Genomic DNA, 22,080 nt, shown 5'->3' with positions numbered 1-22,080 from the left:
ATTTTGAGGGTATCAGGGGAGCACAGGAAGTGTGTGAAGGCCAGGCTAGAGATGGGTTTTGGGGGGAAAAAAACATAGCAGTGGTTAGGTACCCTCCTTGCTTGTCTCCAACTCCAGGTCGCTGTGCGGGTGCCTGCTAGGAGCCAGCCTGACAGAGCCCCGCCTGCCCCCCGCCCCCAAAGGGGACCATATCCAGCCATCAGCAGCACCATGAGCACGAGCAGGTCCCCTCCTGCTGTCCCCTGCTGTCCCCTGCATCCCCTACGGTGACATGAGGCCTTACAGCACCCTGTGCTGGTCCCAGTCCAGAAGGGCCCATCCTGCAGGTCTCCCATCACGGGGCAGCTGGCTGGGCTCAGATCTGTCCCCAGCAGTGACCGTGACCCGGGTGGGGAGGGTCACAGCCATCTTCGGCAGCTACCGCCCCTGTCCCTGGGCTGGGGCAGGGATCCCAGAGCCGGACTCCCTCCACTCACCAGCGTCACCCCAGGGCCTGGACCAGTTCATCTCAGCACTGAACTGGCAGCACCCAGTGGAGCGGAGGGAGGGAGGCTTGGCACCTGGGTGCCCTCAGTGGGGATACAGGAGCAGTCGAGACCCTCTTGCGGACTTGTCACAGAGCATCCCATGGGACAGGTTAGCAGGAGCAGGGGGCCAGCAGCTGGTTCATGTGCACCAGCATCAGGAAGCCCAGGAAGGCTGGGGCGCTGAGCAGGGCAGACCCCGGTGGGGACACCACAGGGCATCTGCCCCCCACAGGGGGCTGAGGGTGCCGGGGTGCCCCAGGCTAGCTGCAGGCCCCCCTCGGCTCCCCTCCACCAGGGCGGGCCCCCAGTGCAGACCAGGCAGCCTGCACCGCTTGACGATGCTCCGTCACGGTGCCCCTGAGGCTGGAGCCTGGGGCAGACCCGGGAGCCCCTGAGCCCCAGCAGTCAGCACGTGCCAGCCCCAGCGTCTCCAACTATCCCAGTGCCTCTGACCTGCCTCAGCCCCTCCAACTTGCTCCAGTGCCTCCAACCCGCCCCAGCCCCTCTGACCTGCCCCAGCATCTCCAACTTGCTTCAGCGTCGCCAACTGCCCCAGCCCCTCCAACCCACTCCAGCCCCTCCGATCTGCCCCAGCCCCTCAACCTGCCCCAGCACCTCTGACATGCTCCAGCACCTCAGAGCTCCCCCAGCTCTCTCTCGCCTGCCCTGCAGCGCCAGGCTCCCTGCCCGCCTGGGCCAGCCCTGGCCCCCCCTGCCATCTCCCCAGACACGGCTCGCAGGGTCTGCCTGGCCCCAGCAGCTGGTGCGGGGCCCACCAGTGCGGTGGTGCCAGGAAGCAGAGCACAGCGGCTCCAGGCTGCTCATGTGGGAACTGGCTCGCAGCACCCAGGGGTGCCGGGGCTCTGGGGTTGGAGACGGTGCCTCCTGGGTGCCTGCTGAGGTGGGAGATGGGGCTGATTCCCAGTACCCAAGTGAGCATCGGGGCAAGGGGAAAGAGCAGCTGAAATGCCAGGACCAAGAGCTGATGCCCTGAGAGCCACTGCAGCCGGGCGCCTGCCGTAGGCCTGTTCAGGGGCCAGCTCCGGCTGAGCCCTGTGTCTTTCTCCAGCCCCAGATGTTCTCAGAGCTCTTCCCAAGGTCTCCTGGCTCCCCTATATTTTGGGGGAGCTGATCATGTGCCTCTGCCCTGCAGTTTGCTGCACTGAAGGCCCGGGTGCAGGCTCAGCAGCCAGATCCCACCCCATTCAGGGCGGCCCCAAGGAGCCGGCTGGCTCCACATCCACACGACCAGCTGGACTAGGGGGGACGCGGCCGCTTGTCTGCTCCCGGAGACATTGATGCCGGCAGCAGCTCGGCCAGGTTTGTGCAGGATGCCAACGCCTGGTGCTGTGGCACTGAGCTGCAAGCGTCCCACCTTCAGCACTCTGGTGCCCACATCCTCTGCCAGACGGCACACCCAGGCGACATCCGGAGGAGGGCAGCCAGCTGCTGAGACAGGTCCAGATCAGAGCGGGCGACTCCTGGGCCTGGCCGGCTCCAAATGTGAGTGCAGCGAGACGACCCCTGCGAGCCAGCCGCATCCCGGCTGTGATGGCCACCCTTACAAGCTCTTTAACCGGACTTTCACCCTCCTCTTGGCCTTTTCCTGAGCTATTCTCCCCTCCAGACCAAGGGAATAACAAACTGATTCTGCAGGTGGCTCCCAGGTTGCAGCAGGCAAAAATCCTGCTCAGGCTTCCCCAGCCTGAGCCAGCGTGTGCCCGGGGCTCGCTGTCCTTGACAGCCCCAGCGGGAGAAGGGATGGCGGGCACGCAGGACGCTGTGTCCCTGCGTCCCCCACAGGCTCGGATGCTGCCAGGCCTTCAGTGCCAGGCAGAGTGCTCAGTGGCGGGATCCAGGCCCTGCCCTGCCAGCAGCACATGAGGACCCGGAGGGCGTGAAGAGCAGCAGAGGCGATCCGTGTTCCCATGCATGCAGCATGACGGAGCCCCCAAGGAGGCACCATCCTGTGCAAGCCCGACTGGCAGCAGTTGGATGGCAATGTGGTGACACTCCGGACACGCTGAGCTCAGAGCAGCTGGCCTGGGAAAACCGCATGCATGCAAATGCGGATGTGCCTGGGGCAGGCCGCGTCCTCCACGATGACTGGTTGGGCGCGGGGGCTTTTGGGGGCAGCTCAAGGCTGCTGGGTGGCACCCACTCCCGTCTGCCCAGCAAACCAGCTCTTCTCCACCCTTTTTCTGGGATCCTCTTCTCCCAAGCACCCTGGGTTTGTTCCCAGGCCCCGAGATGCCAGGAAACACTCGGGGGGAGGGGGGGAACAGCAGTGACATCCCCTATCCCTGGGTCTAGGACACAGCCGGCCAGGGTGTCCCACTAAGCTGACGGCCCGCGGGAGCTGCAAGATCAAGGCAAGCCGGGGCCGTCTGAGCTGGTCCCCTGGGATGACGGCGTCGGAGGCACGGCAGGAATGACCCCCCCTCCGGCTGCTGGAATCCAGCTCTGGTAAACAAGTGAGTAACCCGGATAAGAGCCTGGCCCCGCTAAATATAGCTGGAAGGACGGCGTGGGGCTCGGGGTGTCTCATCGCTAGCTCTTTCTCCCAGCGGCAGCGCAGCGGAGCCAGGACAGGTGAGGCTGTCCCGCATCTCCCACCCGCAGCCTCCCGGCCAGCCGCCCGCACCGGCAGCTTCCGACTCATGTCGGCCCCGTCGGGTCTGGGCTCGTCTCCCCCGGGATCCCCAGCAATCAGCTACCGAACCGGTGACTCAGCGCTGGGTGATGCTGCCCAGGAGATGTGGGGGGCACGACTGGCTGTGGTCTGACTCAGGCTGCGCGGGCTCTGCCGCAACGGGTGTCCCGCAGCGGGTCCCCGCGGGGGTCCCGGGACACGCACCCGCCGGGGACCGTGCTGCCCCCGAGCGCCCAGAAAAGCCGTCCGAGGCGGGGGGGAAGGGGCGCCCGAGCGGGCCAGGCCGGACCCAGAGCCTGATCCGCAGCCCGGGCGGCTTCTGCCCTTCCTCCCTTCCCGCTGCTCCGCCGCGTCCCCCGGGAGGGGCGGGCCCGGGGCCGGGGGGCTGCTCCGCGCCCGGCCCTTCCCCCGCGCCCGCCCGCGGGGGCCGGGCCGGGCCGAGCCGGGCCGGGCTGTGCCGAGCCGGGCCGAGCCGGGCTGCATCCCCCGACGGCGCCGGCCGCGTCCCGCCGCCGCGCGGTAGGTCCCGGGGCCGCGGGAGGGGGGAGAACCGGGCCGGGGGGCGCTGCCGGGGGGGTGAGCGGGGCCGGGACGGGGGGTCCCTCCTGCGCCTGCCCGGCAGCAGCGAGAGCGGCCCCTCGACGGCTGTCTGAGCCCCGGGCCGAGCCGGAGGGGCCGGGAGGAGACCTGGGGGCTGGATGGGGTGGATGGAGGGGGTGGGAGGATGACTAGAGGGTTTGGGGGGGGTGGATGGAGGGGCTGGGACCGCTGAAGAGACCACGGGGCTGGGCCAGAGGGGCTGGGAGGAACGGGCAGCAAGTGGGAAAGACAGGCAGAGGGCAGGGCTGGGCCGGCCGGGGGGGGGCTGCAAGGCAGCAGGGCTGGGATGGGGTGACAAGGACTGGCTTGCAACCACCTGCTTTGCACGGGAGAATAAAGAGCCTGTGCGTTTTGAGGGTAAGCGGGGACCCTGCTCCCCTCGGCACCATTCACCTACAGCAGGAGCCAAGGTGGACCTGGCACCCTGAGAGCAGAGCCCGGGATGGGGGCTGCCCTGCCCAGGGCTCTTCTCTCTCTTGTTTTTCTGAGGGCTGTGGCCAGGCTCGGTTTGTGGGTCTCAAATGCTGGGAAGGGCTAGGATCCCTCCCAAGGCCCACGGCTTGCTTTCTGGCCTTCACCTCCGTCCGGGCCGTATCCCGGCCTTCCCTAGGGCTCTGCCGGCACATCCTCCCAGCAGCCCTCAGCCACCCACACACTGGTGTCACTGCAACTTTGTCACTGCCTCAGAGGTGCTGCTGGGAAGCGATGGGAAAGGGACAGGAAAGGGGCTATTTTGGTCGGCCAGAGTGGGCGGTCCGACGGTGACTTTGAAGCCAGCCAGATGCCATGATGCTGCAGCGGTGGGCACTGGGCCAGGTGGCAGCAGAGGCAAGAGGAGCCCTGGCTCCTGGCACTGCTGGCACTGCCGGGGCTGCCGGCTCAGTGGCATGGCACTCTGCACTGCGGTACCCCGGATCTGGCACCCAAGGGTGGCCAGGGATCTCCCCCAACCACCAGTATGTGCCACAGGGCATGGGGCACCCACTGCTGGCTCTGCTCCTGGGACCTTGGGGACAAGCTGGGGGCAAGACGAGACAGGAAAGGAGCCAAATGTCTCCAGAGGCCAGAGGTGAGCCCTAGGCCAGCCCTGCTCATGAGCAGGTTGGGGACTGCTGTCACAGGCCACAGCAGAGACAGATGAGGACTGCCAGCATGCCTGACTAGGACTGTCCCTGATGGCCTGTCACTGCTCCCCACAGATGTCCTCTTTCCTGGATGTCCCATGGATGTTCCCACTCCAGGCCAGATCAGCTCCCCCAGCAGCAGGTCGTTTTGTCCGCTGTGAGACTGGGGAGGGCCTCTGGGGCCCTACCAGGTCCCTGTCCCCATGATGTGTCTACTGCCCTTCCCATCTGAGCCGGTGTCCTTGAGCTGCTCTGCCGTCTGGAGAGCCATGATCTGAGGGGCTGTTGCCAGATGGCCACGTTCCTCCTTGGCAGAGATGGCTGCACCAGGCTGCGAGTCCCAGTGAGGGGATTGCCAGGCTGGAGAGGAGGAGGGGGCACTGCAGGGCAAGTCCTTGGCCCACCAGGACAAGGAGGGATGGGGCTGTCCCTGGAGAGGCCCAGCAAGCAAAGAGGAGGGACTGGAAACATCAGAGACGAATGCAGACGTTCTGGAGCATCTTCCAGCTGGCCGCTCTGCAAGCCTGGCACCTGCGTACTGGGGCTGGCAGAGTCCAGGCCAAGGTGGCACACGGGGCGTGGGGTTTGCTGGTGTATCAGCACTACACAGAAGCCCTGGAGCCCTCCCAGTGTGGACCTCTCCTGGCATTGCTGGCAGTGAGCCCTGTCCTGCCAGCCCTGTGCCCTGCTCGGGGTGCAGCGCTACCCCGCGCCCAGGGCGCTGGGAAGTGGTGAGCTCCAGGGCAGGAGCTGGGCTGATAAGGAGCCAGGGCTCAGGCAGCTCCCACCAGGCAGCAGGGCCGTGGGACCCCTGTGCAGCCTCACGCGCTCCTGATTAGCCTCCTGCCTTTTCCTTTTTAACCTCGGAAGTGGCGAAGGCAGGAAGCGGCTTCCAGCAGAGGAAGCACAGGACATGTCACATCCATGGTGAGGCATTCATGCCCTCGGGTCTGTGGCTGGAGAAACAGCTCGTACAGTGCCAGAAAGCCCATTAGCGGCCGAGCGAGCCCACGCCAATTCTGCAAGCGTATTTAGTATGTCTCTAATAACCCATTTAGGAGATGGCGCCTCTCCTCTGGGCCTTTGACACAGCAGCAATGCCCCTTTCATTTACTTGTGGTCCAGCTGCATTTCAGTACCCCAAACCCAGGCGTTTTCAGCAGCTTTGGAAGTGCACAGGAACCGCAGAGCCGGCGGGGGCATGTCTGGGAACGGCACCGTCCGGGCTGACCCACGGGCTCAGGGTCTCTCTTCCGCAGGGCCTGGCTGTCGCGCGCATCATTGTGCAAGGGCGGTCCTGGATGGGGCGAGAAGACAACTGAGGAGCTGGGGGGCCGCTGACCCGCACATGAATTTCTTCCCGTAAGTGGCTCTGTTTCATTCTGTGATGCAGCCAGAAGCCAGAGCTCATGAGGTTCGGCTTGGTTTCAGCTACGCTAGCGCTAAATGTGCCCTATTTAATATTTGATTCCCTCTAAGTGCTGTGCACCCCCACGCTGGCTGGGCCGAGCTGGGAGCCGGCTCTGCCGTAGGGCGCCGAGCAGCCGTCTGGCGAGCCGTGCGGGACCCCGACTGCTCAAACCGGGCAAGGGCACCCGTGCCGGGTCACAGCAGCATTGCTCCAGTCCTGCGGGGACGGTGAGCTGCCAGCTCTCCTGGACATCTCTGCTCCCGGGAACCAGGATCCACTGGTCAGGGTGGTTGGAGGGGTCTGGCTGTCCTGGGGAGCCGGGAAGAGCCTGGCAGTGTCACACCAGGTCAGGAGAGCCTCGCACCCTGCCTGGCTCCCTGCATGTCGACGCTGAGCTGAAGCAGGGTGGGTTCAGCCAGGCAAACGGCATCCACCTCACAGGGGCTGGGGTCTCTGGTGCTGCTGGGGCAGGAGGAAGAGGAGATGGAGAGCAGCAAGGTGATATGGCTGAGATGAAGCGGGCGTCCCCGGGATGGGAAAGCCTGGGGCTAATTGCAACAGTCAGGTGGCCTGGGAGCAAGGAGGCAGTGGTTTTGGCGTCAGCGCTGTGACACAGATGGGCAGTTGGTCTATGATGCATGGGCTGGGGAGACACCAGTCACCCGGCTGCGGTGACCCGCTGGGCAGCTCAGGGAAGACCACGCAGTCAGGGAAAGCAAGAGGACCCTTGGGCACGCGCTGGGTGGGGTGAGAGGCAAGAGGCGACAGCAAGGCCCTTGCATCAAGCGCGAAATGGAGCTGAGAAAGGAGCCTGCAGACCCTGCACAAAGGCAGCGAGGACCATGGGAACGGCAGCGGCTTGGGAAACTCCCTGCTGCAAGAGCCAGAGCCGGCCTGGGTGCTGCCGGATGGGTGGGAGGCTGCTCGGGGAGCCTTCAAGGGGGAAAACCCAGACCCTGCCAGGTCCTTGGAAGCAGCTGACTCCTGGGGACCGACTGCCGCGGAGCCAGGAGCCAGATAGCCACAGCGGACCCTGCTCCACACGGGCCAGCTCGCCCAGCCCTGGCAGGGGCTGCGGAAGGCAGGTTCTCCAAGGACATGGGACTTTCTCTGGCTGCGTGACAAGGTGTGCGGCCGGGCGCTTTCCCAGGCCAGAGCAGCTCCTGGCATCTCAAAGAAAAACAGTGAATTCTTCGTGGTCGGCCGCAGGAGAGCTGGATGCTGGGAGCTCCCTGTGCGGGGCTGCAGGGCCTGGCAGTTTGCGGGGGTGAGCACAGGGCTTGGAGAGAGGCACTGTGGTGGGGTCGGGTCTGGCCATGTCATGGGGTCGGATCCTGCAATGTCACAGGGTCAGGTCCTGCCATGTCAGGATATTGGGCCTTTCCTCATCATCGGGTCAGGTCCTGGGGTCGGGTCCTGCCACACGGGGGGGGGGGGGGGGGGGGGGGGGGGGGTCGGGTCCCGCCACACTGAGGGCTGCAGGAGCGCCGCAAGCTGTGAGCCCCCGGTAGCCAGCCAAGCACATCCAGTAGCCTTGAATCCCAACCGGGCTAAGGATGCAGCAGGAACATGGCCTCCAGCCCCATCCTCTCCCTGCAGGGCCCTGCTTCCTCGCCAGCCTCATGCCAGTGGCACACTGCAGCCAAACCCTCCCCAGGGCTGCTGTTGGCTCTGGATTTTCCCCCAGTCTGGCGGTCAGTTTGGTGGTCAGTTTGGCTCTGGGGGGGGGGGAGCAGTGCCCACCCAGCACTTGTTATGACTAGCGGCCGGCAGAGCAGAGTGAGCTGCTGTGATTGAATTCCTTCGTGCCGCAGCCCTGCTGCCAAGGGCTGAGCTGTCTCATTAACGTGAGCAATTCCAGCGGGAGCAGCAGCCGATCCCAGCGCTCTGCCGCAGGCCAGCGAGGGGGCCGTGGCCTCCCTCCGCACAGCATCGTGAGGGACTGGGGCAGCTCCATGGCTTTGCCAAGCCTGCGCTGGGGACTGCCCCACCAGCTGCAGCCCTGCAGAGCCCCAACCTGCTCATGACCGTGTGCTTGCCCAAGAACATGTAGCTCCATGCACCACAGGGAGCCAATGTCTCCAGGTAGGGTGGGAGGATGTCAGGGTGCCACCACGCACCAGCAAGAGCTCCAGTTCCCCAGCTCTGCTGGAGTGCAAGAGCTGGAGACATCCCAGGGCAGGGAGGGCTGCTTGGGGGACAGTGCTCCAAGGTTGCAGGCAGGGACACGGTGGCTGCAGCCATAAGGGACCACTGAACTGGGTGCTGGGCTGCCTCCGATGGTGGCACCCACACAGCCTCCATTAGCATTAGCATCGCCAGGGCACGGATAAATTTGCTGTGTCACAGCCAAGGGAATTCCAATACACATGGGAAAGGCTATGATGGAGCATCTTCCCTGGGGGACCTGGACACGTCTGACCAAGGTTTGGGCAGACGCTGCCCTGACCCCGCATCTCAAGGGGCCCTGACCACTCGCCAGGGCTCGGTTCCTCTTGGGGTGGGGGGGGGCCACTGCTGTGATTCCTCCGGGAACAGAGAAAACAAACAGTGGCAAGTTTTCGCTCTTGTCTCATGGAAAAAAGTCAGGCCATCCTCACACTGCAGCAGTGAATCACTGCAGCTCTCTGCCAGCCGCCCGCCCGGGGCGCAGGGGATGGGACCCTTCTCCTCCACCTCCAGCCCCTTCTGCTGCTCCTTAACCCTGACACCTTCTCGAATGCGGCGGGTGCAAAGGGGCAGGCGCCCACGGCGGACAGAAGCGGCTGTAGCGGCGGGTGCACAGGGGCGAGGGAGGGGTGTTGCCGCACCGGATTAGAGCGAACGCCTCGGCTCCAGAGCCCGAACCCGGCTGGGGGCTTGCTCCCAGCTGGCCTGTGCCTGGACCCAGCCCCAGAGCAGCGTTTTGCAATCTCTGGCCCTGTCCCAGCCCTGGGGATCAGCTCTTGCCGCTGATGTGCGCAACAGCTCCTGGCCCTGCAGCCGGCCCTTGCACTGGAGGGCCAGAAAGGGGGTGACCAAGTCAGGGCTGAAGTCTATGTGACGTTGGGTCAGGAATTGCCTGGGGCCGGGCAGCAAAGCAATGCAAAGGGGAGGCAGATGTGTGACCAGCTGCTATGCTTGCTGCAGCTCAGGGCTGGCACGAGACGTGGCATCCTTGGCTTGAGGTCTGAATTCATGTGGGGCCCGGGAAGGAGCCAGGCATCTCCGGTTCCCCATGGCTGTGGGGCACTGTGGCTCCGTCAAGGCAGGAGGTACTGTCCTGGCGTGGCCGATGGGCTTGTGCTGGGATAGTGGTTGCGCTGGGGGCTGCAGCCGTTTGCCGTGGAGCTGGCCGTGGGGGTCCCAATGCAGCTTCTCTGGCACCATCTGCACCGGGCACGGCTGTGAAATGGGAGAAGAGCGCAACGAGCAGGTGCTGGGGAGGAGGGGACATATCACCCAGCAGCATGTGGACAGGGCAGAGCGGGTAGCAGGGACATCCAGGGCCTGGAGAAATGGGTCCCAGTAGGAGCTTAGGTGTCTGGCCCCTGCAGTGTCCGATCTCTGCAGCATCCTGTCCCCAAGGTGTCCCGTCCCTGCAGTGACGAATCTCTGCAGTGTCCAGTCCCAGCAGCATCTGGTCCCTGTGATGTCCCGTCCCCGCTCCCCCTTTGGAAGGGGTCAAAGCCAGCTATGCCTCTGCCTCCTCCTTTTGAAACGGCTCCATCCCATCCCGTCAACCCCAGATCACCCGATTTGCAAACAGCCCAGGCTAATTAGCAATGGAAACAGCAGCTCTGGTGATTCCCAGCCGCTGGATGGTTCCCGTCCCTGGGGTCGGAGCCGAGCAGGCCAGAGGGGCGGCCGGCAGCGACCGAGCTGGCGGTGACCGCTGCCGTCCCCACGCTCCCTGCCGCGGCCGCCAGGCTGCTGCCTCGACGACAAGCCGCGGGGCACGTGGGGACGGGGCCTGGCGCTCCCCGAGGGACAGCTGCTGCTTTGCCCACAGCTGCTCCGGCCGCCACGCGGCCCCCCCGGAGCCGGGCAAGCCCCAGCGGCGGCACGGCCGGCCCGAGAGCGGTGGCACCGCTGCCGACATGACCCAGTGACAGCAAAAGCGGCCCGGGGACGAGCTGGGGGCCGCCGGGAGGGTGGGCAGGGGGCCGGCGCCGCGGCGCGCACGGCCGGGTACCGGGGGGGCCAGGGGCACGCTGCGCCAGCTGGGGGGTCCCGGGGAGGGGGGAACGGCCACCCTCGGGGTGCTGGGCCACGGGTGCGGGTCCCGGGCGGGGGGACGCGGGTGCTGGGAGCAGGCGTGAGCTTGGGGCGCGAGCCGGGAGCAGGATCCCCCCGGCCCCGGCCGCACGGCCCCGCACCCCAAGAGGGCCTCCCCCCCCCCCCCGGCCAGCCGTTTTCGGCAGTGCCGTCAGGGCCGGGCTGCCACCGCCGCGCTTCTCTAAACAGCGGCGGCGCGGGGATTAGGGCCTGGTGGCAGCGGCCCCGAGCCGCTCGTGGCCGGCTGAGGCGGGAGCCGGGACGGTTAATCCCGGCCAGCTGCGGCCCAGCCGCTGGCTCAGCGGGCCCCGACCCAGCCCCGCCGCCAGACGCCGGGGAGCGGCGGCTGCGCCGGGCAGGGGCGCCCCGTTTCGGGCGCCTGAGGGCGGTGACGGAGGCTCGGCCGCGGTGGAGCGGCCCCAACCTCTCCCTGCTCCCCTCAGGGCCAGGCGGACACGCGCCCCGGCAAGGCAGGACCGGCGCAGGCACTGGAGCCCGTGGGCAGGACGCGCCATGGAGCCGAGCCTGGAGGGCGCCTGAAGCCACTGCAAGGAGCAGGATGGGGTTGGGGGAGACGGAGCCCCCCAGCGGGAGCGCAGCCGGCCGGCCGGACCTGTGCTTCGGGGCGTTCAACGCCAGCGTCAGCCTCAATGAGACGCAGAGGAAAGCCATCACCTCGCCGTGGTTCTCCACTGCCTTTGGCCTCATCGGCCTCTGCTCCAACCTCTTCGCCCTGTGCGTCCTGCTCAGCTCCTCCCGCAAGATGTCCAGCCGGGCTCGTTCTTCCTTCCTTGTCTTCCTCTGCGGGCTGGTGGTCACAGACTTCATGGGGCTGCTAGTGACAGCCTCAGTCATCATCCCCTACCACTTCATCAAGTTCGACTGGGCCGAGGTGGACCCCGGCTGCCACCTCTGCAACTTCCTTGGCTTCTCCATGGTCTTCTTCGGGCAGTGCCCACTGCTGCTGGGGGCCACCATGGCTGGCGAGAGGTTCTTCGGCATCAACCACCCCTTCTCCCGCTCCACCAGCATCTCCAAGCGCCGCGCGTGGTCCATTGTAGGGCTGGTGTGGGGGTTTGCCTGCGTCCTGGGTCTCCTGCCGGTGCTAGGGCTGGGGAGGTACACGCTGCAGTACCCCAGCTCCTGGTGCTTCCTCACCCTCCTGCCTGACACTGGCAACGTCATCTTCTGCCTGCTCTTTGCCTTGCTGGGCATCGTCTCTGTGTTGCTCTCCTTCATCTTGAACACAGTCAGCGTGGTGACACTCTGTCGTGTCTACCATGACCGGGAGTCAGTGCAGCGGCGCCGGGACAGCGAGGTGGAGATGATGGTGCAGCTCGTGGGCATCATGATCATCGCCACCATCTGCTGGATGCCCCTTCTGGTGAGGCCCTGGGCCTTTGGTGCTCCCCACCACCCTACACCCTCCCTGGCACCCTGCAGGAAGATAGGTTCAGCCCCGAACTGGGGATGAGGGGGGAGAGGATGCTTGGAGTCCTTCTGCAGCCAGCTCAAAGCTGCCTGCTGAGACTTTCCTCTTGGCTGTGCTGGACAGTAAAAGCCTCCCTGACTCTGCTCAGAGCGAGGCCCAAAGGCAGAGGCATGGCAAAGGCAGTAGTGCCCAGCAAGTGCAGGTGCCCATGCCAGGCTTGCTGTGGGTGCTGGCTGTCCCCTCGGCAGTGGGTCCCCAGCAATGAGTGGCACAGGTTCAGCCAGCACCTTCCCAGCCTTGGTGGCCAGTCTGGCCAACCCCCGCCATGGGGCTCATTTCCCCCCCCGCCCCCCCCCCAAATGGGAGCAGCCCTGCAAGGGCCCCAGAATGCCCTGGAGGGGTCTCAGCAAAGCAGGACGGTTTGAGGGGCATCAGCACCCCACAGACCTGATCCCAGCAGAAGGCTAGCCCAGACACTCATCCTCCCTTCTCCCCCAAACCTCCATCCGGCACCCAAGGCTGCCGTGCACCCCTCGCAGTGGACCCATGCCCACTGGCACACCCAAGCCCCTGCTAACACCTTGTCCCCCCCTCCCCGCAGATCTTCATTATCCAGACGGTCCTGCAGCAGCTTCCGGCCCCCGACCGGGTCCAGACACTGCCCACGGAGACACAGAAGATGCTGCTCATCTACATCCGCATGGTCACCTGGAACCAGATCCTCGACCCCTGGGTCTACATCCTCTTCCGGCGGGCCGTGCTGCAGCGTGTCTACCCCAGCCTCCGCTCGCGGCCCTCCATCGTCTCCCTCTACCCCGTCCTCAACCCTTCCCTGCGCCGCAAGTTCACCCAGGAGTCGGTGCTGCAGTAGCGGGTGCCAGGGCGCTGGCTGGGGACAGCTGCAAAGGGGGGACAGCGGTGGGGCTGGCGGGGGACATCGGGCTGCTCCCCCCCTCGGTTCAAGCAACCCCCACAAAAAAAAATCCAGCTTGCGCTGCTCTCCATGCCCTGAGCGCCCACGCTGGGCTCTGGGTGTCAGGGGGACCCAGGGCGCTGAGCCAGGCTTTCTGCTGCGAAGCTGCTTCTTGTTTCGTCTGTTTTAATGACCCGTTTCCCAGGACTCCCGGAGGGGCGCGAGATGCCAGCTGAGCCCAGGGCTGGCAGGAGGCTGGCTAGCCCCCATGGGTGCAGCTTGGGTGCCCTGCAGCCCCCCCCAGTCCAGGGGGATGTGCCCTTGAGGGCGGCAGGGAGGCAGGACAGGGCCCCCCCTGCTGGCACCGCCAGCCCCAGGCAGGGCAGGAGAGGAGGGGACAGGGGGGACCGAGAAGGGACCTGGGTGAGGGGCAGCGCCGCCCCGCAGCTACTTCTGCCGCCCCTTGGCCTCGCAGACGGCCGCCCACACCTCGGCCACGAACTCGTCGGGGAAGGCGAACTCGCCCAGTACCGAGTCCAAGCCCTTGGCGAGCTCGGCGGCGCTGGGGCACTCCTTGGCCGTCTCCACCATGGTTGAGGCTGCAGGGAGAGGCAGGGCTCAGCGGGGCCGCGGCGGGCGCCCACAAACCGCTCACCCCGCGCCCTGGGCACTCACCCAGCTCACTGTCGCGGATGCCCATGTAGCTCTCGAGCAGGTCGTCCACCCGGCGGGCAGCTTCTTCCTCGAAGGCGCTGGGCTGCGGGCGAGAGGCTCCGTTAGACAGAGCGAGCTGGGGCTCGGGGCATGGCCCGACTCTGGCAACGGTAGCTGACAAGGCCACCGCCGCAGAGCTGTGTCCCCCTGGGTGGAGCAGGATGTGGCCTCCTGGCGCAGGCTGGCATCCAGCACTGCACCCTGGGGAGATGCTCTGCACACCGGGAGGGGTGCAAGGCCAGGCCAGGATGCTCACACCCTCCCAAGGCTCTGCACCCTCAGGGGGGACAGGGCGAGTGGCCAGGGGGCTGTGGGTCCCCTGTCCTGCCCCAGCCCCCTTACCCCCTCCTCCAGCGTGGCAGGGCCCTTTGCACGCAGCCGCAGCGTCTCCTTCCCGCTGGCCACTCTGCCCTCGCCCAGGCACTTGCTGCTCCGCATCCTCTGCCCAATCATATCTGCATCCCAGAGCAAGGGGAAAAGGGGTTGAGGGCACAAGTAGGTCTTGACCCCCACCCCACCCCTCTCCATCCCCTGCGCCCAGGACCCACCACCCCATCCGCAACCAGCCCCAGACCAAGGACATCCAAGGACCCTGGGGTGCACATGAGGGGGGCACCATGCACAAAGAGGGTGGCTCAGGGGATATGCAGGCATAAGGGGCGCCCATGGATGCAGGGTGGAGGTGCACAGGGTGCTTACCATGGGGCGTGCATATGGATGAGGGTGCTGTGGATGCACGTAAGGGTGCAGGACAAGAGTGCACAGGGGTATGAAGAGCGTCCATGTGGGGGTGCCCACAGGGCTGTGGGGTGCGGGTGCAGTGCAAAGGTACACACAAGGGCATGGGGGGGGGTGCACATGGGTGTGATGCAATGACACACACGGTGTGAGGGTGCACACAACTGCAGTGAGAGGGTGCCCACAGATATAGGGACACATAGCCATACCAGAGGTTGCACATATGAGTATGGAGGTGCACCTAGAGACATGGGTGCTCATACGGGTACAGTGCAAGTTGAAGCTGTGGGCCTGGCACTGCTCTTGGCATCCAGTGTGGCCCCTGCCGGGGGTGGGGGGGAGGAATGAGGTCCTTGGGGAGGGGGCTGCAAGGCAGGAGGGACTGGGCTGGGTGCAGGACCATGGCACCCTGGTCAGGATGTCACAGCACAAGCGCACACATGCGCATGCACACATGCGCATGCACACACACACACGTGCAACCGTAGGGATCAGTGCACAGGACCCGCGTGTTGCTGGGAGGGACCTGTGGGAATGGGATCCCAGTGTGCCTCAAGCCGGGGCTCCCTCAGCCCTGGGGTAAAAGCAGGGAGACCCCAGGACCCACACCTGGCCAGGGGTGACACCAGACCCACAGCCTACACTGTGACTCACCAAAGGCCTTTTTGGGCTGCACTAGGCGAAGGGTGAAGGGCTGAGCCCGGGGCAGCTCCCGCAGCATCCGGGCCACCTCATAGTGCCGGCAGCCCACGATGGTGTGGTCATTGATGGCCTCGATGCTGTCGCCCACGCACACTGTCTGGATGCGGTTGATGATGCTCCCCTCCTTTATTCGCTAGGGTTTGCAGGGACACGGCGACACCAGCGGGGGGAATGTCACATAGGAGCTCACCCTCGTGGGAAGGATGGATGGGTGCAGCCCTCACCCTATGCCACACATGGGTGCCTCCATGGTCCACTTTCCCTTGGTACCATCCCAACCAGGTCAGGCCAGGAGGCCAAGAGCTGCTGGCGGGGGGGAACAACATCCAGGCCGGCTTTCACCCTCAGGGCTGTTTTGGGGGGGATGTCAGCTCTCCTGGCCCCTCTTGCCCCCCTGTTTCTCAGTAGGGACTTCCCAGCTCTGAAGCAGGCTTGGGGCACCCACAAGCCACAGCAACCTCTTCCTCCTCTTCCCTGGTGCAATAAGGCTGAGGATTAGGGTGTGGGTCAGGGTGGCAATGCAGCACTGACCCAGGAAGTGAGGGTCTGAAACTGCTGCTAGGGTCAGGGTGGCAGGACAGGCAATAGCACATTACACAGGTCATAGGTCTCCTCATGGGCCATGACCCCCCCCCCCCCCCCAGGGCGTCCCTGAAGCCCCCTTCAGCACCACGTGCCCTCACCTTGATGAAAGCATAGCCAGCCCCATTGTCCGTGATGGTGAGGCCAAGGGCATCCTCAGTCTTGGTCACCTCCACCTCCTTTGTCTCACCCCGGACGTGGGCGAAGATGAAGTCCTCCAGGCCGATCTGCCCACCTAGCAGCTTCTGCATGTCCACTTTGTGCGTGTTGAGCGTGCAAAAGAGGATCTGCCCCAGGCAGCCTCATCACCTCCTGCCCGGTGGCTGGGGACACCCCGCAGAGAGCAGGGGGCATCAGAGGTGCCAGGCCAGCACACAACTGCTAGCAGTGATCCCCGGCAAGGGTGGATCAGGCCAGGTCTGGCTGCTGCAGGACCAAAGTGCTCCAGTGATCCACAGGATCCCGAGCCCACCCTGACAGGCAGGGGACTGGGGGCAACAAGGCCTGGACCCATCCTTGCATGGGCTGCACCCATCTGCATGCACCCTTGTGTCCACCCAGCACACCCACCCCCTCAGCTCCAGGCTTACACGGCATCCAGCATCAGCTGAAGCAGGACAGCCAAGGTGTACACAGCCCAGGGTCCCTTCCCCCAGCTCACTGCCTGCACAATGTGGGAAAACCAAGGTATGAGCAACCCAACCTCTCTCCAGGGAAGACAGCCCTTAGATTAAAATGCACTTTGCCAGTGCACTTTGGGGGGCTGGATTTGCAGGCTGCTGGGGACACGTAGCAGGGCTAGCCCACAGTCAGTGCCATGGGGTTGGCATTAAGGCTTTGGTTAGCAGAACCAGTGCAGAGCAAGCCCCCTCCCCCCCAGCAGCCACAGCCCCCTCACCTCAGTGGGCGCGATGCTGAAGACTTCAGCAATTTTGGCATAGAGCTCCTTCACGTTGGTGAAGCCCTCGATGCGGCCTGTGGGGCTGCCGTGGGCCAGCTGGGTGTGAAACACCAGCCGTGGGCGGACCCGGGGGGCCCGGGGTGCTGGGGCACCCTCTGCAGTGGGTGTCTCGGCAGCCCTCGGTTCCTGCCCCATGCCGTTCTCCATGGGGCTGTCCTCCTCAGCCTGCCTGCCTTGCCTGCCTGCCTGCTGCATCCTCCCACCAGCTGCTGGCCCTGCTGAATTATAGATAGGTGCTGGCTCCCAGCTCAGCCGTAAGGCGATCCCTGGGCCTGGGAACCTGATCAGGCAGTGCAGGTTATTTGATGAAGATCAGATGAGCTCTGCCGTATAGGAATGGCTCTAGCAAAGCTCAAGGAGCCAGGTGGGAGAGCAACCAGCCCAGAGCCAGGTTCATCACATTCTCCCAAGCTGCAGTGTGGGGAGGTCAAGATGAGTTAGGCCCCACTACTCTTTTGCTGCAGGCTAGGCTGTGCCAGCCCAGCTCACTTGGCAGCAGGACTCAGTAAACGCCTCTGGCTGAACAGGTGAAGGATGCCCAGGCAGCCCCCAGCACCCACAACCCCTGGGGATACCACCAGGAAGGGACCTGCAAACTAGCTCCTTTGCAACAGGTCATGGGTAGCAATGGAAGCAGGGAGCTGGAGGGAGACAGCTGCGATTTACAGATGTGCCACTGCTGACTCAGAAGGGACAACGGACTCACAGGGGCAGCATGGCTCCAAGCCCCAAACAGTAACTCCCAAGTCTCTCCTGCAATCCCAGCCCTCAGGCCAGGTCAGCAAAACAACAGCTCCCATTGAGAGCAGTCCTCATGCCCCCCCTCCCCCCCCCAAGCAGAATTGCACCCCAAGGCAAGATCCCCACAGCCTGCCGAGCAGGCATGAACACACACCACCCTTCCACATACACACAGCCCAAGCCGCTTGTTTCTCCCATATTTATTTGCTCCCATCTCCATCCTGAGCCAAGCGACCACCAGGAGATGGCAACCAGGAGACTTATCTACAGAGCATTGACTTTGCACGCAAGAGACGGGTGGTCACGCACCAGCCCCTGGGTTGCTCCCAGGGCTGGATCCATGTAGTGCTAGTAAGAAAATAAGACACTCTAATCATACAATCTGAGATTAGTGACAGGCAGCCCCAGGGAGGTCTGACCCCAGTACAGCACAGTGAGGACATGGCTGCCATCACAGTGGTCCCACGATACAGGATTGACCTGAGGGCCCAGCAAGCCACCCTGCAGGCTCCCCCTGTGCCAGGAGGAAGAGGTTGGTCCCTACTCCACCCCTGCAGCGCCAAGACTTTATTCTCGTGCCAGCACAGGGAATGGAGAGGCCAAGAGGGGGAGGCAGCCAGTGGCTCCCAGGCAGGGCGAGATGGGCAAAGGGGCACATGGGGGCAGTAGGGCTGAAGGCACCTGCTGGGGAACAGTGAGGGGAACGGGGAAGATTAAATAAAGCAAGACATGGCCAGGAAGGAAATCTGCCAACTCACCCACCACAAAAAACCAAGAGGGTTCCCAGACTGACTTACTGGTAGGGCTAGGCTGGGATGCCCCAACAGCTCCCAGGCACTCCCCTGGACACCCTGCTGTCCTCCACCAGGCACAGCATCCCTCCCCCAGGGCTCACTTAGTGATGGACAGGGCAAAGGGACAGGAGCCTTGAGCCAAACATTTTGAAAGACTGCTTTAAAATGAGGTCACATCCCTACTAACAGGGAGAGATGAGGCTCTAAAGGAAGGGGTGGGTTTTAACTCCCTTTTTTTCCTTAAAGGCCTATTACAGCTGCCAAGCAGCCTGACAGTCACCCTGAAAGAGGCCAATTTACCCCCAGGTCAGTAAGTCAAAGGCCACGGTGCCTCATTTGACATCAGATACCCTTTGGAGAGTCTCTGGTTTAGTGAGCAAGAGCTGCCAGGCAATGCCCAGCCAAGGCTGCAGGAGCTGGGGATCTCGTGGGAAAGCAGAGAGAGGGTGCTTGCACCCACTGCAGGCTGTCTCCTCGCCCAGCACCATACCAGCTTAGATCTCTCAGCTGCATCACTGCTTGGTCCCCAGCAGCTCAAGGTCCTTGGAGGTGCTGCACCCAGAGAGCCCAGCCAGACTGAGGCCAGGAGGAGTTACCCAGTCACTTCTCCAGCGAGATGTGTGCAGGATGGCAGGGGAAAGCTGCCGGACCCCCAGCAGAGACTGTCCCTTGTGTGAGCTCCAAGGGACAGGGCCGTGGTCCGGCTGGCCCTGGACTCTGGGAGGGATTGGTCCTCTTCATAAGTGTTCACTGAACAGGAAGGAAAGTAAGGCCAAGTTAGAGGGGTTGAGGCTTCTCCCCAGCAAAGCAGGCAGACAAGGGACTGGCAGCAGCCTCCAAGCCATCACCCCAGCCTGTCTCGAGACACCTCATATCAAGAGAACGCACATGTTCGCCTGTAACAAGGACCCCTCCACTCCCATCCTTCTGCCTAGGCCTGCTGGGAACCACAAGAGCTGGTGAGCCCCTCCAGGGGGGCAACTGCCCTCCCCTGCCCAGCAACACTGGGCCCCAGCACCCCCACCCCAGCCCTCTGACGGGCATGGACACTAAACCCTTCCCAGAGATACAGCCCAGCTTCTCTGTTCCTGCACTCACTTTGTAGTCTAAGCTGGGGACCCCCCCGCCAAGGGCATTCCTGCTCCTCTACCCAGGAAGGGTTAAACAGCCAGAGGAAAGCTGCTGGAGAGACACAACCACCCCCAAGCCCCACACAGAGACCCCCAGAGTGGGATGGGAACAGCTCCAAGCCCTTCTCTGCTCAGCTCCCTTCATCCATCCTGCCAGAGGTTGACCCAGTGGTCCAGGTGCTTGCTGGGACATGAGGGCCCAAGGGCACCTGGCTCAGCTCCAGGGCAGGCCACAGCCAGCCCTGCCCAGCTCACCTGGCTATCCGAGATAGGATCTCCTTGATGCGAACCACCAGTTTCTCATGCTGCAGCGGGTTGCTCTCAATGGCACTGTGCAGTTTGGCCATGTAGAAATCCAGAGTGTTCAGTGTGGGGGTCTCCCCAGTGCCTACAAGGCAGCAGCCCAGTTAGCCATGTGCAGGGCCCACAAGGCAAGCAAAGCTCCCATCCAGCCCTGCACATGCTAGTGGTGGCTGGGGAAGAAACCCTGGACCTCTCTCCTTGCAGCAGGGTACAGATTGCACCGATAAAAACCCAGGAATGAAAGGATTTGGGCTAATCTGTCTTGCAGGTGGATCTGCGACTATGACTAGACACTAGGACAGTTCCCAGCCTGTCCCATCCCGCCTATGGAGGATCTGGACAGCTGTCACATCCCTGGACTCTGGAAGAGTTCCCAAAATGCTCCAGGAGTCTTTCCCACAAGTGGATGAGCAGTTATCACTGCCCCATGTCCCCATAACATCCCTGTTTGCCCCAGGCTTAGCCATGGGCAGAGCCCCAGCAGTGTCCCTTAGTGTGATGTCACATCCCAGCAGCAGACTGGTCCACAGGACTGCCCTGGACTCACCAGGGATGGGAAGAGACGCGAAGCTGGTGGTGAGGGCCTGTCGCACAGATTGGAGCTGCTGCTGCAAGGCCAGGGTCTGCCGCTCCTCCTGGGCCAGCTCCTGCTCCAGCTTCTCCTTGGCACAGTTCATGCTCTCTGTGTGCTTCTGCAGGATGGCATTCTGCTCCTCAAACTCCGTATTCATCTTCCTCAGGCGCCGCAGCTCAGCTTCCCGTGCTGCCAGGGACAGAGCAGGGTCAGCACAGGCAGAGGGTGGCCCAGTGATTCTTCCCCCACCCCATCCCAAACTCAATCCCTTCCCCAGCCCTTGCTTTTCCAAGAGAGGCTCAACATCACCAACCCCCAGGCTCCAGCCAGGATCTGCTCCCTAAACCTCTCCTCACCAGGGACATTTCACAGCCTGAACGTAGCACCCTATGACAGCTGTGATCCTGTCATACAGGATGCAGGCTTCTCCGGCAACAACACTGCTTGCTACAGCCCTCCCTATGGGCCAGGGACCCCCATTAGAGATGCTGCACTATGGCAGCCCCCAGCAGTCCCTGCCCTGTGGCTCAGCCCCTCACCTTTATTCTGGTCCAAAAACTCCTCCGTGAAGATGGGGACATCAAAGGTGGAGAACGTGTCACTGCACTCACCAGCCTGGCAGATGGGAGGGGACAGATCAGGCAGGGCTGAACCACCCACTGAAGGGGACCCTATCTCCCTGGGGTTGATCACACAGGCAGCATGGGGACAGGGCAAGAGGTGACCCCTGGGGAGGCTGGGAGGACAGGGAGAGACAGAGCAGGGGATGGCTACGCTCTGCCTCCTGCAACTCCAGGCTCCGCTTCAGCAGGAAGTTGCCATCTTGAAGCAATACCTGTGAGGCCCCATCAGCCCAAAGAAGTAGCCAGTCAGTCTCTGCTCACCTTCCCACACCCAAACCCAGGGGCTCAACATGCCTCAGTTTCCCAAGTCAGTGGTAGAGCTGCCAGGGCCTTACCTTCTGTGGGTGCCCATTTAGCAAGGTGTTCACTGCTGCAGAGCCAGCATCCTCTGGAACGGAGAAGGAGATTACCTGCCTGGTTCTTCCTAGAGCCACCCCGCACCTCCTGAGAGGCTCTGGCAGCACCCAGCCAGATCCTGGGCAGACTAAGGGCAGCAACACCTGCAGCCACTGATCCCACCACCTACCTTTTTTGATCTTCTTCTCCTGGATCTTCTCCGTGCACATCTTGTAGGCCTCTGACTGCTGGTATTCCCGCAGCTCCTTCATGTACTGCTGCTTCTCCCGCTCTGCTTCATCCAGGTACCGCTACAGCCACAGACAGGTCCTTAGCCTAGCTCAGCCCCAGGCAGCGGGCTCCCCAGGATGCTGTTGAACCCTCCTACCACTCAGAGCTCATCTCCTGCTCACCAGCCCAGCAGTACCGGGACAAGCTCCTAAGAACCACCTTCATGGGATGCTTTCAGGGGCCAGATCCTGCCCACAGCAAAGATCTTGTCTGCCAGTGCACCAAGATCTGGTGATGGAGCTATTCCCAATTCATACTTGGAGCTACAGCCAGGCAGCAAGCAAACATGTCTCAGATTCTTCAGGTTCTTACGTGCCTCCAGAGAGCACTGCCAGCCCCATGAGGACAGAGGCTCAGCCTCCCATGCAGCCAGCATCTGTGGGTTGGCTGCTAGCCCAAGCAGGAGAAATGAGGGTCCCTCTCAGGAGCTAGTACCTGTTTCTCTGAGAGCTGCAGCTTGCTCCACTCAGCCCCCAGCATCTTAGTGATCTCTGGGAAGGGTAGGTCAGGATGCTGTGTGCGGATCTGCTCCCGCCGTTCATTCAGGAAACGGACGTAGCCAGTCACAGGGGCTTTGGGGCCATTAGGAAGGATCTTCTTCCTCTTCTTCCCCTTGGGCCAGCCTCTCTTCTTCACTGGCTGGCACCCAGAAAAGAGGAAGAGTCAACAGAGCA

General features: G+C 63.6%; 3 protein-coding genes across 13 annotated transcripts in view; 1 reads left to right on the top strand and 2 right to left on the bottom strand.

The window, feature by feature from the left end:
* The first annotated feature begins 1,907 nt into the window (after positions 1 to 1,907).
* Positions 1,908 to 13,091, top strand: TBXA2R (thromboxane A2 receptor). Of its 5 annotated transcripts, none has more exons than XM_068920317.1 (5): positions 1,908 to 2,030; positions 2,841 to 3,119; positions 6,164 to 6,266; positions 11,016 to 11,956; positions 12,606 to 13,091. In XM_068920317.1, the coding sequence occupies exons 4-5, from the start codon at positions 11,132 to 11,134 to the stop codon at positions 12,873 to 12,875; spliced, it is 1,095 nt and encodes a 364-aa protein (XP_068776418.1). In that variant the 5' UTR covers positions 1,908 to 2,030; positions 2,841 to 3,119; positions 6,164 to 6,266; positions 11,016 to 11,131; the 3' UTR covers positions 12,876 to 13,091. The 5 variants fall into 5 exon arrangements, with proteins under 5 accessions (XP_068776418.1, XP_068776419.1, XP_068776416.1 ...); XM_068920318.1 differs by lacking the exon at positions 1,908 to 2,030 and having other exon boundaries at positions 2,317 to 3,001; positions 3,095 to 3,119; XM_068920315.1 differs by lacking the exon at positions 1,908 to 2,030 and having other exon boundaries at positions 2,317 to 3,001.
* Positions 13,092 to 13,364: 273 nt separating this feature from the next.
* On the bottom strand, positions 13,365 to 16,873 carry GIPC3 (GIPC PDZ domain containing family member 3). The gene is made up of 6 exons (XM_068920340.1): positions 16,552 to 16,873; positions 15,755 to 15,940; positions 15,024 to 15,204; positions 13,974 to 14,086; positions 13,593 to 13,674; positions 13,365 to 13,516 (listed from the first exon to the last, which is right to left on the bottom strand). The coding sequence occupies exons 1-6, from the start codon at positions 16,807 to 16,809 to the stop codon at positions 13,365 to 13,367; spliced, it is 972 nt and encodes a 323-aa protein (XP_068776441.1). The 5' UTR covers positions 16,810 to 16,873.
* Positions 16,874 to 17,540: 667 nt separating this feature from the next.
* HMG20B (high mobility group 20B) overlaps positions 17,541 to 22,080 on the bottom strand; it is an 18,044-nt gene continuing 13,504 nt past the window's right edge. For all 7 annotated transcript variants that reach the window (XM_068920321.1, XM_009669863.2, XM_068920322.1 and 4 more), the window contains 7 exons: positions 21,842 to 22,045; positions 21,306 to 21,426; positions 21,115 to 21,167; positions 20,696 to 20,771; positions 20,130 to 20,345; positions 19,535 to 19,667; positions 17,541 to 18,899 (listed from right to left, as the gene is read on the bottom strand). In XM_068920321.1, the coding sequence (XP_068776422.1) occupies positions 18,887 to 18,899; positions 19,535 to 19,667; positions 20,130 to 20,345; positions 20,696 to 20,771; positions 21,115 to 21,167; positions 21,306 to 21,426; positions 21,842 to 22,045 (816 nt within the window). In that variant the 3' untranslated portion in view covers positions 17,541 to 18,886. The remainder of the gene's footprint in view (positions 18,900 to 19,534; positions 19,668 to 20,129; positions 20,346 to 20,695; positions 20,772 to 21,114; positions 21,168 to 21,305; positions 21,427 to 21,841; positions 22,046 to 22,080) is intronic.

This window comes from Struthio camelus, chromosome 26 (assembly GCF_040807025.1).
Source record: "Struthio camelus isolate bStrCam1 chromosome 26, bStrCam1.hap1, whole genome shotgun sequence".
In the NCBI taxonomy this organism is placed as follows: Eukaryota; Metazoa; Chordata; class Aves; order Struthioniformes; family Struthionidae; genus Struthio; species Struthio camelus.
The sequence above is the reverse complement of the archived record's forward strand: the minus strand, read 5'-3'. Positions and strand labels throughout refer to the sequence as shown.